The following is a 19,484-nucleotide window of genomic DNA, read 5'->3' as shown; positions in this document are numbered from 1 at the left end:
TTTTTTTTTTTTTTTTTTCGCTTTTTTGGAAGATAATGTAATAAATGTCCACAACCCCACACTATACACCCCTGTTCACTCCACTCCTCCCTCCTTTGTGATTGAAAATGAGAGTCCCTTCACCTTTAAAAAGAAAATAGATGAGCGGTCTGCACCCGCAAGGCGGTGCTCTTGTTTAGATATGTGTCATAATGTTTAAAGTGACATTTGACTGTTTCTGTAGTCAAAGCTCAAGTTAGACAATTTTCTCATATTTTAACAATGATAAAACTTACTCAAATTGACTAATTTCCTGGTTTTCATCAGCCGCTAACTTGTTTGCATTTAGTTTGAACATTTTCGCACAATTTTTTTTCCACTTAATTGTACTTCGCCAAATGATCACATAGTTGTAACTTTGTGAGGAGATTGGATAGGACCTTGAAATTCTTCGTGGAAGAAGCGGGCCGTTTTCACCATTGCGAAAATGTCAAAACCCATTTTCACGCCAAAAATGAGATTGGCCATTTTTGCGGGGAGGGGACGATATACAAATGTAATTTATCGCAGTCTGCAAAAACAGCCTCAGTAAATAATTGTTTGTAGAGCAAAGAACTGTGCTGTCAATACCTTTGCAGACAAATATAAATGTAGTGCAACCCTCGAATGTGTATTGTATCACATCTGTGACCTAATTGTTTTGAAATATTAGTGGAAATACATGACATTTTCTTGTTGGTCGTAGTGACATCTTTGCATACATAAAGCAACATGTTTTACAATGGGACTGCCCTTACATTGTGTCATAAGAGGCAATTAGCACAAGATTCTATCCTTGCGCTTGTAAAAAAGATGCTAAGGTTTTAAGTTAACATAAATGAAAAAACAATTGCTGTTTCAATTTGTTGCTTGTTTTACACTGTTTTAAATCTAACTGAAATTTAACATTTTTATGTCCCCCACCACTATAGTGGGGGACATATTGTTTTTGCCCTCTCTGTTGGTTTGTTTGTCTGTTTGCCCCAACATTAACATTTTGCCATAACTTTTGCAATATTGAATATAGCAACTTCATATTTGGCATGCATGTGTATCTCTCATGGTGCTTCAGGTTTTGAGTGGTGAAAGGTCAAGGTTATCCTTCAAGGTTAAAGGTCACAAATCCAAGGGAAGTAATAGCTTTAAAGGAAGATAATTATCTGAACCTGCCAAATGATTTTTAGCTCACCTGATTGCTCAGGTGAGCTTTTGTGACCGGTCTTTGTCCGTCGTATGTCCGTCCGTCCGTTAACATTTGCTCGTAAACACTCTAGAGGCCACATTTCTTGTCCCATCTTCATGAAACTTGGTCAGAAGTTTTGTCCCAATGAAATCTCGGCCGAGTTCGAAACTGGGTTGTGCCGGGTCAAAAACTAGATCACTAGGTCAAAAAAAAGAAAAACCTTGTAAACACTGTAGAAGTCACATTTCATGCCCAATCTTCGTGTAACTTTGTCAAAATGTTTGTCTTAATGTTATCTTGGTTGAGTTCAAAAGTGGTTCCAATCCGTTGAAAAACATGGCCGCCAGTGGGCGGGGCAGTTTTCCTTATTTGGCTTTAGAGAAACCTTGTAAACACTCTAGAAGTCACAATTTTTGCCCAATCATTATGAAAGTTGGTCAAAACATTGGTTCAATTGATGTCTCTGACGAGTTCGAAAATGATCGAGATCGGTGAAAAAACATGGCGGCCAGTGGGCGGGGCATTTTTCTCTATATGTATATAGTGGCAGTTTTCCCTATTTGGCTATAGAGAAACCTTGTAAACACTCTAGAAGTCACAATTTTTGCCCAATCATCATGAAAGTTGGTCAAAACATTGGTTTTATTGATATCTCTGATGAGTTTGAAAATGGTCGGGATCGGTGAAAAAACATGGCCGCCAGTGGGCGGGGCATTTTTCTCTATATGTATTTAGTGAAAACATGTGAACACAGTAGAAGTCACATTTTTGGCCCAATTTTCATGAAATTTGCTCAGAACATTTGTTTCCTTTATACAAGAGTCGAGTAAAAAAATGGTTCCGGTCAGTTGAATAACATTGCTGCTGGGAGGGGGGCAGTTTTCTCATTATGCCCCCCCCCCCCCCCCCTTTCAAAGAAGAGGGGTTATATTGTTTTGCTCATGTAGGTCCGTCAGTCCACCAGATGGTTTCCGGATGATAACTCAAGAGCGCTTATGCCAAGGATCATGAAACTTCATAGGTACATTGATCATGACTCGCAGATGACCCATATTGTTTTTCAGGTCACTAGGTCAAAGGTCAAGGTCACGATGACCCGAAATAGTAAAATGGTTTCCGGATGATTACTCATGAACACTTATGCCTAGGATCATGAAACTTCAAAGATACATTGATCATGACTCGCAGATGAACCCTATTAATTTTCAGGTCACTAGGTCAAAGGTCAAGGTCACGGTGACCCAAAGCAGTATAATGGTTTCCGGATGATAACTCAAGAACGCTTATGCCTAGGATCATGAAACTTCATAGGTACATTGATCATAACTCGTTGATGACCCCTATTGATTTTCAGGTCACTAGGTTTAAGGTCAAGGTCATGATGACTCGAAATAGTAAAATGGTTTCCGGATGATAACTCAAGAACACTTAGGCCTAGGATCATGAAACTTCATAGGTACATTGATCATGACTCATAGATGACCCCTATTGATTTTCAGGTCACTAGGTCAAAGGTCAAGGTCACAATGACCTGAAATAGCAAAATGGTTTCCGGATGATAACTCAAGAACGCTAATGCCTAGGATCATGAAACGTCATAGGTACATTGATTATGACTCGCAGATGACCCCTATTGATTTTCAGGTCACTAGGTTTAAGGTCAAGGTCATGGTGACCTGAAATAGTAAAATGGTTTCTGGATGATAACTCAAGAACGCTTATGCCTAGGATAATGAAACTTCATAGGTACAATGATCATGGCTCGAAGATGACCCCTATTGATTTTCAGGTCACTAGGTCAAAGGTCAAGGTCATGGTGACCTGAAGTAGTAAAATGGTTTCTGGATGATAACTCAAGAACGCTTATGCCTACACTGTAGGTTCATGAAACTTCATAGGTATATTGATCATGACTCGCAGATGACCCCTATTGATTATCAGGTCACTAGGTCAAAGGTCAAGGTCACAGTTCCCATAAACGTATTCACTCAATGGCTGTCAAGGTCACGGTGACTCAACTTAGAAAAATGGTTTCCGGATGATAACTCAAGAATGCTTACGCCTAGGATCATGAAACTTCATAGGTATATTGATCATGACTCGCAGATGAAATAATGATGAAACTTGACCAGGATGTATGTCTGGACAATATCTAGGTCAAGTTTGACATTTGGTAAAGATTGAATGAACCCACTCCTCTCAGGTGAGCGAACTAGGGCCATCTTGGCCCTTTTGTTAAAAGATTAAAGTGGCCCAGTAGGGGACATTATATAGTGTTTCTGACAAACACATTTCTTGTTTTTAAACCAAAAAAAGAGAACTAACATGCAGATGAATGTACATGGAAAGTGGTAAAGGTTACATGGTAATTGGGTAATGTGAAATGACATTGGCAATTCAATTTGTCATTATATCGGCATGCTGGGCAAGAATGATAACACTTTCTGTGTGGGAACTAATCTAAAACTATCATTTTGCCCACTTAAACAATTATTAATGGGGTCATATAGGTATGCCCTTATTATTGTGTGCACTGTTTGTCTCTTTAGCTTTATTTGTGCTTTTGTTTCAGACAACATGGTGAGATTTTGTGTTCGCCTTTTGTCCTTTGTGTGTTTTTGGTTGGTTGTCAATATTTGCCTTATATATAATGAACACTCTAAAGGTCACATTTAGTGCCCAATCTTTAAAAAAACCTGCACTAAAGAATTATGACATTCGTTCCAATGATCATAACACAGAAAAATTTGATACACAAGGTCAAAAACAAGGTAATTTTTTAATCAAAGAAAAAACTTATGAAGGCTCTAGAGGCAAGCTTTACCCTAATGAAACATTGGCTGAGATTGAAACTGGGTCAAATGGAATGAAAAAAATAGGTCCCAAAGTCAAATTACATATAAACAAAGGTTGTGAACGCTCTAGCCACCACATTTATTGCCTAAATTCTTCATGGTCAGAACATTTGACAAAATGATGTTTTGGTGGGGGGTTTAAAATTAAAGATAGAGGTGTTGAGAAGTGCCAAGTTCGACCTGGGTTATCGGTGGGATAAAAAAAACTAGGCCACTTTGTCAAAAAAAAATTAAGTTTGTGAACACACTGGTGGTCAAATGTATTACCCAATCTTCGGGAAACTTGCTCAGAACATTTTGTGCTAATGATACATGACTGTATGTTTGTATATTTTTATGCCCCCCTTCGAAGAAGAGGGGGCATATTGCTTTGCTCATGTCGGTCGGTCGGTCTGTCGGTCCGTCCACCAGGTGGTTGTCAGACGATAACTCAAGAACGCTTGGGCCTAGGATCATGAAACTTTATAGGTACATTGATCATGACTCGCAGATGACCCCTATTGATTTTGAGATCACTAGGTCAAAGGTCAAGGTCACGGTGACCTGAAATAGTAAAATGGTTTTTAAATGATTACTCAAGAACGCATACGCCTAGGATCATGAAACTTCATGGGTAGATTGATCATGACTTGCAGATGACCCCTATTGATTTTGAGGTCACTAGGTCAAAGGTCAAGGTCACGGTGACCCGAAATAGTAAAATGGTTTCAGGATGATAACTCAAGAACGCATACGCCTAGGATCATGAAACTTCATGGGTAGATTGATCATGACTCGCAGATGACCTCTATTGATTTTGAGGTCACTAGGTCAAAGGTCAAGGTCACGGTGACCTGAAATAGTAAAATGGTTTTCGGATGATAACTCAAGAACGCATACGCCTAGGATCATGAAACTTCATAGGTAGATTGATCATGACTTGCAGATGACCCCTATTGATTTTGAGGTCACAAGGTCAAAGGTCAAGGTCACGGTGACCCAAAATAGTAAAATGATTTTCGGATAATAACTCAAGAACGCTTTTGCCTTAGTATCATGACACTTCATAGGTACATTGATCGTGACCCGCAGATGACCCCTATTGATTTTCAGGTCACTAGGTCAAAGGTCAAGGTCACAGTGACAAAAATCGTATTCACACAATGGCTGCCACTACAACGGACAGCCCATATGGGGGGCATGCATGTTTTACAAACAGCCCTTGTTTTTACGGTTCTTGAAACATCACAAAAGCTGACCAAACGCTTATGTTCAAGCGGGTGTCAGGGGAAGGCCTTCTGCTTTTGCCTTATGAAATTGTTTGGCAATTGTTTAATTATTAAGTGCACTGACTTGATAAAGTTTCTGATGAATTTGCATATCATTGATGCTTGTTTAACTCTTCCAGTGCTGGAACCGAATTTTGAAGGCCTTTTTCAACCAGTTTGGATCCAGATGAGCGTCCCATCAGGATCCAAACTGTTTGCTACTCTGATAGTATTCCTTGAAAAAAATCGAAGAAAATGCTTATTTTAGAAATTCAGCAGACAACATTTTAGCAGACGACAAATTTCCCAGCATGCAAAGGGTTAAATGTCTGCTCTGGTCTTACACAAAACTCACATTCTGATGGTTGTCTTCAACCTAATTACAAGTTCCTTTAGTAGATGAGGCCAGTACTTGTAATATACAGAGCAACAATCACTTCATTGTATGATTATCAAGTGTAACAAACAGTATCTTGTTTTAATCATTACTTAACACATTATTGTGGCCACTTGATGCAAATACTGATGGTGAAGTAGCCATCTAAAGTTAACAATACAAGTGTTGTTTACATTTACAGGGATGACTAAATTAACTAGAAATAAAAGTTAATCAAGTGCATGATTTGTACCAAGTTATAACCACCAAGGGCAGTGTTTTCCGGCAGTGATTGAAAAGTTATGTGGTGACAGCTACCAATTGAGTTACAAAATTGTTGAAAATGTTTTGCTGCTTATAATTTAGTTTGATGTTTGGCTTGTAAATGAGCAGAGTTTTCTATAATTTGATTGATTTTACATATTGAGGGAATTTTACTTGTATATCCAAACTGTTCAGTGCCATTGAAATGGTATAGATGTATCAGTGAGATTATGGATATTGTTTACTAATAAATTATGTGTATCTGCCTTAAAGCAAAATGAAGTACTATCAATTACTGTAACTTTGTGTATTGAAATCGCGTACGTTTTCTGTTGAAATAAAAACTGAAAATTACGGCTTTTTTCAACTGCATTTGACACATCTTTGTATTATTTTTCGTTAAATGATTTTAATACTGAAAACAAAATAAAAAAGATTATATAAATATACTTCATGAATATTTATTAAAAACCAATAAAACATTAACATTGATTATTGGAATGTGCTACCATCAATCCAGATGCATAATATGAAATTCGTGAAGTTAAATGCCAAATGGTAGAATGTAGTAGAATGGGACCTGGTTTGAGCTCAGGGAAATCAATATGGTGTATTTGCATTCTGCTTTCTGTGAATAATAAAAGACAGTGCCAACTTTTATTGAGCTGAGTGGAGATATGTGTACTAGAGCACAAGATATTCTGCATCATTTCGAGAATTGCTGTAACAGCAAAACTTTCGTTACATATTGGAATGTGAAAGAACAACATCAGCAAAAAGAACACTGTTTTTTGTTTAGAATATTCTAAAAGACTTTAGTGTAATGGTAAAATTACTTTATTTGGATGTGCAATTGGTTATTCTTGGAATTTTAATTTGCTGCAAATTGGAACCTAAATTTACTATCCAACAATCAAAAATAAAACCAATAAGTGCTTTTTGTAATTAAAACGACTCAAATTCCTTTAAGATAAGACTGTACATTTAGTTGATCATTTTCAACAAGAGCACATAATGGCTGAAAAATCAAAATTGGTTAGAAGTTTGAGTTCCAAGTCCACTATTTCTGACAGGTAAATATGAAAAATATCTTGTCATATATGGTTTCATTGTTTTCTCCTTTATTTAATTGCTAATAATAGTGTTAAGGTTTCTGCTTTGATTTCAGATTTCTATAATACAAGCTATGTTAAAAATTGCACAAATATGAGGCATTAGCCTCAATGTCAAAGCCTGCCTTGCACTCAAAATTGTAACAGAATTAAATTAATTGTTCCGATAACTATGTTATATTATGAAGGTGTTCAACTTTATGAGAACAGCATACATGCATTTGTGAGCAATGATATGGCCTTATCAACACTTCACAGTGCAAATGTGGAATGTGGTATCCAATGATGCTTGCAAAACTTGAGTTTGTGCCATTAAATCCGGATTTCATTATCAAAATTTTACCCTATTATTGTTGCTTTCAAAGGTAGGTAACTGGGTGTGTAAATAAAGAATAAGTTACTTCCCTTGAATTGTATGTTATGAAAATATTGTTGATGGCACTTGGATGATTTGGGGTTTTATATAGATTCATATAAAAGCATCAAACTAGCCCAATGGTACAGTCTTGAACTTAAACCCTTTCTCTCTCAGAAGCAAAGTGAAAATGGCTATGTGCAAACAGCATAAAACCAGAACAGCCTGCGAGTAACTCGCAGTCTGTTCAGTTTTTATGCTGTTTACTGCTCATCAGTATCAAAGGGTTTGAAATGAAGTCTTTAAAACTTGAATATTGTTACTTGTAACAAAGGTGTTTAACCCTTTCAGTGCGGGAACCGAATTTTGAAGGCCTTTGCAAACAGTTTGGATCCAGATGAGACGCCACAGAACGTGGCGTCTCATCAGGATCCAAACTGTTTGCTATTCTGATAGTATTCTTTGAAAAAAATCGAAGAAAATGCTAATTTTAAAAATTAAGCAGACGACATTTTAGCAGAAGACAAATTTCCCAGCATTCAAAGGGTTAAGTGGTAAAGGGTTTAGCTCTAGAGTGTAAACTATATAAGTATCAATGAGACATTTAAGGCATTCTGTAAAGGCATGACCTTTTGTGGTCTAAAAAAAAGAAGTAGGAAGACACGTAAATTTAATGATTTCTGATTTTTAGCTTGGCTTTTTTCGGAGAAAACCCGAGGTATTGTCATAGCCGTCCGCGTCGTGCTAAAACCTGAACATTGGCTCTGAAATCTACAACTTTAACACTTCATATGTAGTTGCACCTTGATGAGTTCTTAACACCACACCCATTTTTGGGTCACTAGGTCAAAGGTCAAGGTCACTGTGACCTCTTATAAATAAATAAAAATCTGTTGACAAGCTTTTGTTTATTCAAAACTGCACTCGCAGCGGAGTGTTGGCACCCGCTATGCAGTGCTCTTGTTGAAAATTAAGAGGAAAGAGTGTTGGTCTTTTTCAAATGTAATTGTGTTAAAATGTGGGTCAGTCAACCCACAAAATCAAAGGAACATAATGTCCCACGAATAATAATGATTTAACAGTTTTCTACAAAAAGCAAATTAACTGAAAATTAAGTTCCTTTTACCAAGTTTTTTGTCAACCCATTTATGCCTAGTATCTAGAAAAAAGGCCTTGGCAAACAGCGTAGACCCAGATGAGACGCCACATGATGCAGCGTCTCATCAAGGTCTGGGCTGTTTGCTTAATGGAATTTATGTAAGAAATATTCTAAATATAGAATTTAATATACTAGACATCCCTAATTTTGGAAATAAATTGATCCAATTTAGAAGGATGGAAGAGTCCACGAGGCATAAATGGGTTAAGTTTGTATTGTAATAACTGATATGAGAAAGGCAAACTGTAATAAAAATGCATATTGTACCTGCATGAAATCTGAGTAAAGGAACTATAAAATTTGCATTAAATTTGTTAATGCAGGAAGCATGGTTGAACAGAAAATGTAAATTTGATTTGCGTAATAGGATAATGCTTATGGTGTAGAGTTTAAAATAACATTTTGGGAAAACAGACATCTCTTGTTTATATGGTCAAAATAATTTAAACAAAGTATTTTTTACGGTTTTCTAACATCTCAAAATATGAAAAAGATGGTAAGTTTTGAATACTCAATTGTGCATTTACAGGGTATAAAATGAGGTTTGCATTGAACACATCTGATTTTACAAAGATTTACTGATCGGTCACTTTCTGAACTCTAACGTATGTAAACATATTGGTTACACATATAATTTATATTCCATCCATAACAAAAATATGCTTTAATTATGTTCCAAATTTGTATTCATTGTTAAGAAAGCTTAGAGTACTAAAAGCTCAAAATGTAAACATCCACATGCCCTACGAAGTTTTAATACAAGTATATATTACACATGAAAATGAAAATCTGTTTGTTACTCAGGTGTGACCATTTTGCATGCATCCACAACAGCGAAGGAGATGTTAGATGACACAGATGTTAAAAGAGTTTTAATATGTTATTTATATAAGACTGTTACAAGGGGTAATACATCGTCCATTAATTGTCTATAAGCGCTGCAGAATAAACTCCCTTTGGTCTTATTTTTATGTGACTGTGGCACTTGTTCATACAAGTGTTTGCAAAGTATTATTCCTTAAAGCATGTTTAACGACCTTTGAGGACTTACTGCAATTTTTTTTTTAATTCATCAAGGATTTACAGACTTGTGTCTATTTGGTTCTTTAAAATGTGTAGACTTGTATGATATTATGTTGGTTAAACAGCATTTTGTTTGACCTATATTGTAATGATGAGAATTTAACCTGATACAGGTAACTGCATGTCCACTGAAAATGTTTTTGGTGATATATGTTGTAAGATGTGAACAACAACAACTTGATACTCTAGTCAATCTTGTGCTTGCGACCACTTGAATTAAGCGACTTATGTCTTATGCGACCACTTTTAACCCCGCATGAGCGTTTTAACTATATTTTCATATTGTATTAAGGAACTTTTGTCTTACGCGACCAGCGACCACTGATTTTAGTGTATTTTGATGCCCGAGTCTTGAATTAAGCGACCGCTTTGAGGTAAAAGTGGTAAATCTGTTGACCGTTCAGGGACAAATCAGTGTTGATTGTTTATCTAAGCCGATAACATGAACGATTAACCTTTGTTTTGATTTCACACCAGCCATTTTCCTTTGTCTCGATGACTGATTCTGACCGGTGTTAATGCTGACTGCGTATCAATTTTTGGTGTCGAATAATACAGTGAGGTATTGCCAACAGTCTACGGGTTAACGAGTTTACTATGTGGGACATTAAGTGACAAATTTAATCGCCGATTTTATTGCAGAAACAATGCGCCGACGAGACAAACATTTTCACAGTGTTCTCGAGAGGTGTAAAAAATAAACTAATAATCGGTAACATGCAGCAAAATCTGTTCATTAAAAAATGTAATTGTTATTATGCTAATTAGTTTGTGTTAGCAAATTTTCCAATCAGGTGTGTTTATTTAGTTTTCAATCAAGGTGTTATATTTATTTCCCTATGTACCATAATCGAGTCAGATATATATAAGCTTACATGCAGAAATTAAAATGTTAAAACGGAAAGTAATAACGTTAAATGAGAAAATTCGGGTATTTGAAGTGTCGAAGAGTAAAAGTGCACGTACATTTAATCACGAATGAGTTTGGAGTCGGAAAAACCCATTATCAGTGCAAACCATTTACATTGTATTTAGAATTAGAGAGAACAACTACAACTTTTTTTAAGTAAAAAATTGTTTTATTAATTTTATTTATATTTAGATTCATTTGATTACAAATGCAGAAATCGCTGTGTTAAAAGGAGATAATCCGATATCTGGATTTAAAATCAAAGGTCCGCATTCATCACAAATGGCCTTTTTTTATTTAAAGACCATTTTATTAAGAGACCACTTTTGGTTACTCCTTTTAGTGGTCTCTAAATACAAGATTGACTGTATTATGAATGCCCCCAACACATGCACAAGAGGTTCCAGTCATCATAAGGTTGGTAAAGTGAAGAAAAAAAACGAACAAACGGCTGAACACATCCTTTACCATTAATGAGTAAGGGAAAATGTATTGCTCTGATTTCTCATCCTGCAAGAGAAGCTAAACGGGGCCTGGACTTCTCAGCCTGCAAGAGAAGCTGAATGGGGCCTCCGGACTTCTAAGCCTGCAAGAGTAACTAAATGGGGCCTGGACTTCTCAGCCTCAAGAGAAGCTAAACGGGGCCTGGACTTCTCAGCGTGCAAGAGAGGGTTAATGGTGCCTCTGACTTCTCAGCCTGCAAGAGAAGCTAAACAGACAGGTGGAGACATAATGCATAAGACCACTTGATTCTTCCTTGCCTCTGGACTCCCAAGTGGCAATCGAGAAGTAGAAGAAGTATTATGGCCCCTTGGAAAAATTCGGTGTACATTGCTACACATGTCTGTTGGTCAGATGGATGGTGGGTCTGTAGACCATTTGTTTCCTGTGGAATTCTAGAGAACGCTTGGACCTATGACACTGCAAACTATTATTTTGGTTACTTGTTAGGAAAAGAAAGTTTTTTTTATTTTTTAGTCAATAGGTCAATCAGGTCACAGGCCACGTTCCAGTAAATTTATTTCTTCATGCATATGCAACCACTTACCCCTAAAAACTAATTCCAAAATGTTATATTTTCTTTGCAACAACTGTTTTAACTCTAAATTTGATTTACTTGAAAACGAAAGAAGCCATCGCTCTTGAACCCGGCTTAGCAGTGAATTACACTGACAGAGCCAGGCACATAAATATGCAATCAACAACAACAACGATGTTTTAATAAATGTGAATAAATGGAAATTACTTTTCATTCTGATTGTATTGGAATAAGTTTTTAGGGGTAAGTGGTTGCATATGCATGCATTATTTGACACGCTTCGTTGTTTCAAAGGAATAGGACGGGAGCTATCGATTAAGGGGCAAAAACTAAAAAATATTGTTTGAAAATCTGTAGAACATTTATTCGTGTTGACAAACGGACTCGAAATATTGCTCGGTTTTCGACCGACTGTGAGTTAACGGCTGGACAGATATTTTTAAAGTTAACTTTTCTTGAAAGGTTGTCCAATTGCCCATAGTAGGATCAAGGGATGCTTTGGATTAAAGCTATTTTTGACATGTTTGCGGCCCGCGAAGACAGGTCTATAATAAAGTCTAGTTAATGACCTTGTTATAATTCCAATATCAGAGGGTGGGGATTTTTTTTTCATGGCTCTTTGTCAATTTTTTCTCATTAAACATGATTTTATACATTAATTTGAATATATTGGGCTCCTAAAAAATATATATATGAAAAATACTATCCTGGGTACGTTACTTCCACCTGTGATGATAGCTAGAGAAAAATGATCATCTTTATAAATAGGGTGGTTGGAGAAATAACTGAGAACTGAAATCTACCATTACTAAAAAATACTTAAGCTAGAATAATGAAATGTTTAAAGATCCAGTCTTTTAATTCCGACAACATTAACCAGGTAGGGCCCTTCTGTCTTGTCGGTGACAAAGCTCTTGTAAACATACTAGATATTTAGCAATAATCATATTTGGTGAAGCATTTACATTGTGAGATTATCACAATACATGTATTTTACAATTGCATTCCTTTATAGAATTACTAATGATTTGAGGTCATATGCCCATAAAATAAATCCCCAACAAAACCACAAAAACATATTGAAATATAAAACCTTCATCCCTTCCCATTCAGCAATGATTTACAATCCCGGATTATGGTAATATTTAACAAGGACAATAGTCCCTTGGTATCAGGCCTGTTTTCATAGGATATGGAGAATATTTGATATCACCTACTGACTCAAGTGGAAAACTGATGCCAGTGTAAACATTAATTCAGTGCTGGTATAAATATCACTAAACAAGGAAAATTCGGTTAACTTTAGATTTAAGCTAGCATAAAGAGCAAACATTGCGTGACTCTTGGCAAAGCTTGCTGCGTAATACTTATACTTTGTCCTCTACTTTTTTCAATGGTTTGCTCTTTGCACATCAAAATACTTTTGATCACATTTATTAGCAGAGCGTATTTGCTTCTTTTAATAATATATCACAGTTGAAGTAAACTTTCATTTAAGCTAAAAAAAGTTTTAATATATTGTTTTTTTTGTGAGTAGGGAGGGTGCAACTACTGTTTGTAAGGTTTAAGTTAAATCTCTTACTGTCATAAATTTAACTGTTCCTAAAGCATTTGTTAACATTGAATTTGAATTGACTTCCACAATGTGTCAAGGAGACAGACCGTATAAATATTTGAATGAGGTTTAAGAATAAAATCAAGGTGAACAAATTCCTTTTGAAGTTGTTACATTAACCAATGTTATAACACAATACATAACTGTCTCCATTAAAAGTCTTGTATGGTTCATCAAAATAATGGCTACCAATAGATTTTTACCACATTATATAATCTCCATTGACTTGTTATAATAAGACATGTTTGGATTGAAATTTTAATCTGATTGCATCTTGAACCCCCTCTAATCGGTTAAAGATAGATCGCAAGTAGTGTAGTATTAAATTTTACGCTTAGTTGACAGGGTTTACAACCATGTTTGTAAAGTTACTAGATACCTTTAAATTAAAAAATATACAGGATATCGGGTGTTGTTGTTTTTAGATAAGGAGGCGAATTGGATGTTAGTGTTAGTTTCAGTATTTTTCATCTTTGAGTTTATTAATTTTGAATTTATGATTTAATTATCTGTTCTATTCAGTGAAACAGTTATCAGAAGGTAAACTGTTTCTGCCTTAAGTTGCATACTATATAATTAGCATGCAATGACAGTTGTGTGGTGCAATTAAGTGGTAAGAGTGACAGCTAGAGTGGATGCTAGCCTATTACTGGTGAGGAAAGTAGGTGAAGGTGGGATATAACCTGTCAGCAGGTGAAAATAGGAGGATGTTTATAGTGAATACCTCTGCATGGTTGAAGTGAATATTCAGACTAGAGTATGATGTGTAGAACTTTCCAATTATCGGAATATGTTGGTTGTAATAAGTGGTGTTTTTGCCATGTGTTCAACAAAAAGAAAAAACTGTAGGAATTAAATTGAAGATTATTTGCATGCAATGTATAAATGGATATAAGTCAAGAGTAAAATTTACAGTTACTTACTGATACTGCTACATTCATGCGGTAGTACATCTGAACATCTTATTAAATGTATAATTAATTTGCATGCATTCAACATGCAAATAACATGATTTTCATCTTGCTTATGTCTGTAGAATTGTTCAAAATATTTTAACCAATCAGTTTGCATGTGAACTTGTAACAGGTGTAAAGCAATATTTTGCCAACTGTGTTTCAGGGATTCATTTGTTTCTAGCCTGGAATACTCATTACCTGTTAATTAAACCTCCTGTAGGTTTCTACCTATGAGCCTTGCTGTGGGAAAACAGGGCTTAATGCATGTGCTTAGTGTGTGCATTATAAAACAGGGACGACACTGTCCTCTTTTATTGCATTTTTCGTTTAAATGAAGTCTCTTCATAGCAATAATACAGTTTGGGCAGAACGTGTCGTCCATGCGCAGGCTAACCTTGGGGTGACACTTTCAGCAAATCCATTAAGCCCCATTTTCCCAGAGCACTGCTCATAAAAATTGGGTTTCCAAGCATTGTTGAGAGAAATTAACCCATTAATGCCTAGTGGACTCTCTCATCCTTCTAAGTTGGATCAATTTATTTCCAAAATTAGGGATGTCTAGTATATTTATTTCTATATTTAGACAATTCTTACAGAAATTCCTTCAAGCAAACAGCGTACACCCAGATGAGACGCCGCATGATACGGCGTCTCATCTGGGTTTGCGCTGTTTGCAATGTCCTTTTTTCAGGACGCTAGGCATGAATGGGTTAAGAATGTAGGTTAACATTAATATGTATACTGTAAGATCAATAGTGTTTCAGTGCTGCATAACTGATATTTAATAATTGTTCATCTCATTTCATAGGAACCTGTACACAATTTAATCTAATGTAATGAAAACAGATAAATTATGTTTCTTTATGTACTTGTGGCTATTCACTGTATACCTCACAAAAGAGTTTGTTTGAGGTATTTACTTATATGTTGCCAGATCTAGCTTGAACTGGAAATTAAACATTAAGAATCCAAACTGTAAGATACTGAGTTTCTGTGTGCATGTTTTTTATTAAAAAAACTTAATATAATTCCTGATCAGATATTTTTAGTAAAATATTATTTTTTTTTAGATCATAAAAATATTTACAAAATGACATTTGCTGCCTCAACAAAATGATCTTGACCCTAATGTGAATTTAGTGTGCAATAATTCATTTCTGTGAATGTAAGAATATATACTCTTTCTTTAAATAATTATTAACCTTTGAACAACATTTACTACTTCAATGTTAAATCTTTGGAAATGCAATGTTTTTTTCTTGCCCTTCAATAGGTATAATGACACGTAACTATGAATTAAGGATATTTTTATAGATTCATTACTCAAACTCTTTCTATTAACACTCAGTGTTATTGTATTGTATACAATTAATTAATTTCTGTGTCATTTAAGCCTTGTCTTTAATCTACATTGTGCTTAGTACAAAACAGATACATGTTTGTTCGTATCCCAGTAGCAAAAAGACCTCTACATATGTTTTCTATTGTTTGACATTATAAATTTATGTTTGAGGTCAAAGATGACAGCTCGCTGTAAAGTGTAATAAAACATGAGAAATTACATCACACATGTGTTATGGAAAAAAGTTTTAATTTAACAAAACAAATAGAAACAATATTTGATGGTGATAAATAACATGGTTTAGTACATAATTTTTAGTAACCTTAATTAAATGAAATATTAAATTAAAAAATGATTGTAGTTAACTAGACTATGAGATCGTTCTTAAATAGGCTTATGTACAGTATATTAACAACAACATTGAAACAAATAAAAATTGTTTGTAAAACTATACCATTAATAAGATACAATGTAGTTGTTTTCATTTGTAGTTTTTGCAAAATTGTCTATGTTTAATTCATTTATACATATAGCCTTAATAGTTAGCAGGTTTATAGCATTGGCTACTTTTTTCAAAAACATCAGATAACATCAAGCTTAAAAATTTAAGGTGTGAAACGCTGCTTATCAAGAACCAATTAACTCTCTAAATATGCATGTCAGTAATGTACATTCATTCGGAAATGTCACTTGACCAGAAGTTGACACTTCCCTATTCAGTTAATGTTATATACCTTTGAGGGTTAATTTACTGGCCATCTTGTAAATGATACCAAAAATATCAAAACAGAGCCAGAAAATATCAATTTGCTGTGATGATATGTTATTGAAAGGTTTGTTAACGGTATTTTCATTTTATTATAATATAGACTCATATTGAAACAATAAGTACCAAACAAAAGAAGCTGTAGCCGCTGACTTTGTTGGTTTCGCGTGAGCTGAACTGTACCAAAAACACTGTGCATTATAATTCCATCATTTCAAGAATATATAAAAAAATATCTTAGTAACAATCGTGTATTGATGCAATCATAGCTACACATGAAATTATATTCATATACTGCCAAATGCTAACAAGTGCCTCTGTAATACCCCTGTCTTTATAGCTGAAAAGTCAAGTTCACACTTAGATGTCACAGGTCAAATTGTGCGTTATACAGCTTTTCAGGCTATAAATTTGTCATTTGTTGTTTGAACTAAATGCAAATGTTCACCCATGTGGCAATGCAATATGGGTCAATAACACCCTTCTCCCTAGCCTAATGGTCATGTTAATATTAGTCATATTTGGGTATTACTCATAATAATACTCTTGAAGACTATTATAACTCAATCATTTATCATGCAATTTTGAAACAATTTGCACAAATTACTTACTCTAGTGTTGCAAGAGCAATATTAGGGGCTCAAAAGTCAAGGTCAAACTAACAGTTATAACTGTAACATCCCCATTTTTAGTGCATCTTGCTAGATATGGGATCCATTACTGCATGTAAGAACCATCTCGTAAACTTATAGGTCAAGGTCACAACGTAATTTTTTTGCTTATCTATGATACTATTTTAATCAACCAGCACCACAAATGTTCTGACTATGGGGAGATGGTGTTTTGTATGCGGGTGTCTATGCTGCTTTTTAGCTCACCTGAGCACAACGTCCAGAATGACTTCCCCTTGAATATGAGAAAATTGTAAAATCACGCTTGTTTATGCAATTAATTTCACAGTTTTCATCCAATTATTTCCATATTTGCACAGTATCTTTATATCAATGAGGACTTGAACCCTATTGAATATGAGCAGTATCGGAGAAATAAGTACACACTAATCTCCCCTTGAATTTGAGAAAATTCTCCTTGTTTGCGCGATTAAGTACACTGCAGTTTCCATCTTATTCTTTCCAAACTTGCACAGTGTTTATAGCAGTAGAACGATTCAGGCCCTCATGAGCCTCTTGTTTTTTGGTGTCTTGGATATGTACAATAATACGAGTAGGAATATAAGGTCAATAAACTCAAGAAAAATGTTTTTATGTGTCAAATTTATTCAGCTTAACAAGCAGGTATTTTCTTTGAAATTTTGATGAGATTTTTATAAAAGATTTTAAATTATTCACAAATGGCAATAGGTGCTTGCAAGCACACGTGATGATGCCTTTATCAGTGTCAAAATCAGCCTTAATATGAAATTCAAATCTTCTGTCAGTTGACTGTCCTTATTAACATTTACCCAATCTTTGTAAATTGACAATTTCTAATTGTTATCAAATTATGCATGTAGTTACATGTATAAGTTGAATCCATTATGTGAATTTACCTACATAATTGATTAAATTATTTACTGACTTCTCTGGCCCAAATGCTGTCAAATAATGAGTTTTATTATGATACAACTGTTAGTGTTTATACCTTTTTAGCTCGACTATTATATATGAAATATAATAGTGGAGCTATCCTACTCACCCCGGTGTCGGCGTTAGCGTGCAAATGTTAAAGTTTTCGTACTACCCCAAATATTTTCTTTGTCCCTTGACATATTGCTTTCATATTTTGCATACTTGTTTACCGACATGACCCCAACCTATACACAAGAGCAGACAACTCTATCAAGCATTTTGTTATAATTATGGCCCCTTTTCGACTTAGAATATGCAGCAAATGTTAAAGTTTTCGTACTACCCCATTTATTTTCATTGTCCCTTGACATATTGCTTTTATATTTTGCATACTTGTTTACCAACATGACCCCCAACCTATAAACAAGAGCAGACAACTCTATCAAGCATTTTGTCTTAATTATTGCCCCTTTTATACTTAGAATATGCATATTATTGATAAATCTATGTAAAAGTTTGCGTACTACCCGAAATATTTCCTATATCCTTTGACATATTGCTTTTATATGTTGCATACTTGTTTACCAACATGACCCCAACCTATAAACAAGAGCAGACCACTGTATCATGCATTTTGACATAATTATGGCCCCTTTTACACTTAGATAATTGAACATTTTGCTTAAATTGCCATAACTTTTTTATTTGGGATCACATTTTATTATTACTTTGACAAAACAACACTTACCTGAATACCACATTGGATTCCACCCAAACAATACCCCACGCCCTACCAGAATCCCTCCCCCTCCCCCAAACCTCACCCCCCCCCTAAATATCATCTGATAAATTACCCCACCCCACATAATACCCCCCCTCTCACCCCCCCCCCCTACCCCCCACCACCCCTACCCCCCCCAACCCCCCCCCCCCCCCCCCCAAAAATTTTTTTTTAAACATCATCTTATAAATAACCACACCCACATTATACCCCCTCTCACCCCCACCCCCCCACACCCCCCCCCTCAAAAAAATATTCACTTTTTTTTTTAAACATCATCTTATAAATTACCCCACCCCACATTATACTCCCCTCTCACCCCCACCCCCTCTATCACCCCACCCCCTCCCAATTTTTTTTTTAAACATCATCTAATAAATAACCACACCCACATTATACACCCCTCTCATCCCCCTACCCCCCCCCCCCCCCCCTCCAAAAAAATTTTTTGTTTCCCTTTTTTTATTTTTGAAAGATCGTCTAATAAATTATTGAATATGAACAATTTCCCCATGATGGCTTACGTATTCTGTCAAGCTCTCAAATAGTCGAGCGCGCTGTCCTCTGACAGCTCTTGTTGGTAAACCTTGGCCATGAGTTACATCAATCTAGATATTACAGATGTAATGATAGGATACATCTATTAAATGATATTTATATTTGTAAAGAATGTAAATAGAAAGTACTAGATGCAGATAAAAATTGTAAATAGAAAGTACTAGATGCAGATAAAGAATGTAAATAAAAATATCTATAATTATGCAGATAAAGAATGAAAATAGAAAGTGCTAAATGCAGATAATTTTTTTGAACATGATGCACTGTATGCTTTGAAAACAAACAGACTCTTTGAAT

General features: G+C 35.3%; 1 protein-coding gene across 5 annotated transcripts in view; it reads left to right on the top strand.

Moving 5' to 3' along the window:
- The window catches only part of LOC127838717 (LIM and senescent cell antigen-like-containing domain protein 1), a 79,500-nt gene that overhangs the window by 33,970 nt on the left and 26,046 nt on the right, over positions 1-19,484 (top strand). The window contains exon 1 of one of the 5 annotated variants that reach the window (XM_052366675.1): positions 6,529-7,016. The exons of 2 other annotated variants lie outside the window; for them this stretch is intronic. In XM_052366675.1, coding sequence (XP_052222635.1) covers positions 6,958-7,016 — 59 coding nt within the window. In that variant the 5' untranslated portion in view covers positions 6,529-6,957. Of the gene's footprint in view, positions 1-6,528; positions 7,017-13,618; positions 13,974-19,484 lie in introns of those variants that run through there. 2 more of the 5 variants (XM_052366673.1, XM_052366672.1) reach the window with 2 other exon arrangements.

Source organism: Dreissena polymorpha, chromosome 7, assembly GCF_020536995.1.
Source record: "Dreissena polymorpha isolate Duluth1 chromosome 7, UMN_Dpol_1.0, whole genome shotgun sequence".
NCBI lineage: Eukaryota > Metazoa > Mollusca > Bivalvia > Myida > Dreissenidae > Dreissena > Dreissena polymorpha.
The sequence above is the reverse complement of the archived record's forward strand: the minus strand, read 5'-3'. Positions and strand labels throughout refer to the sequence as shown.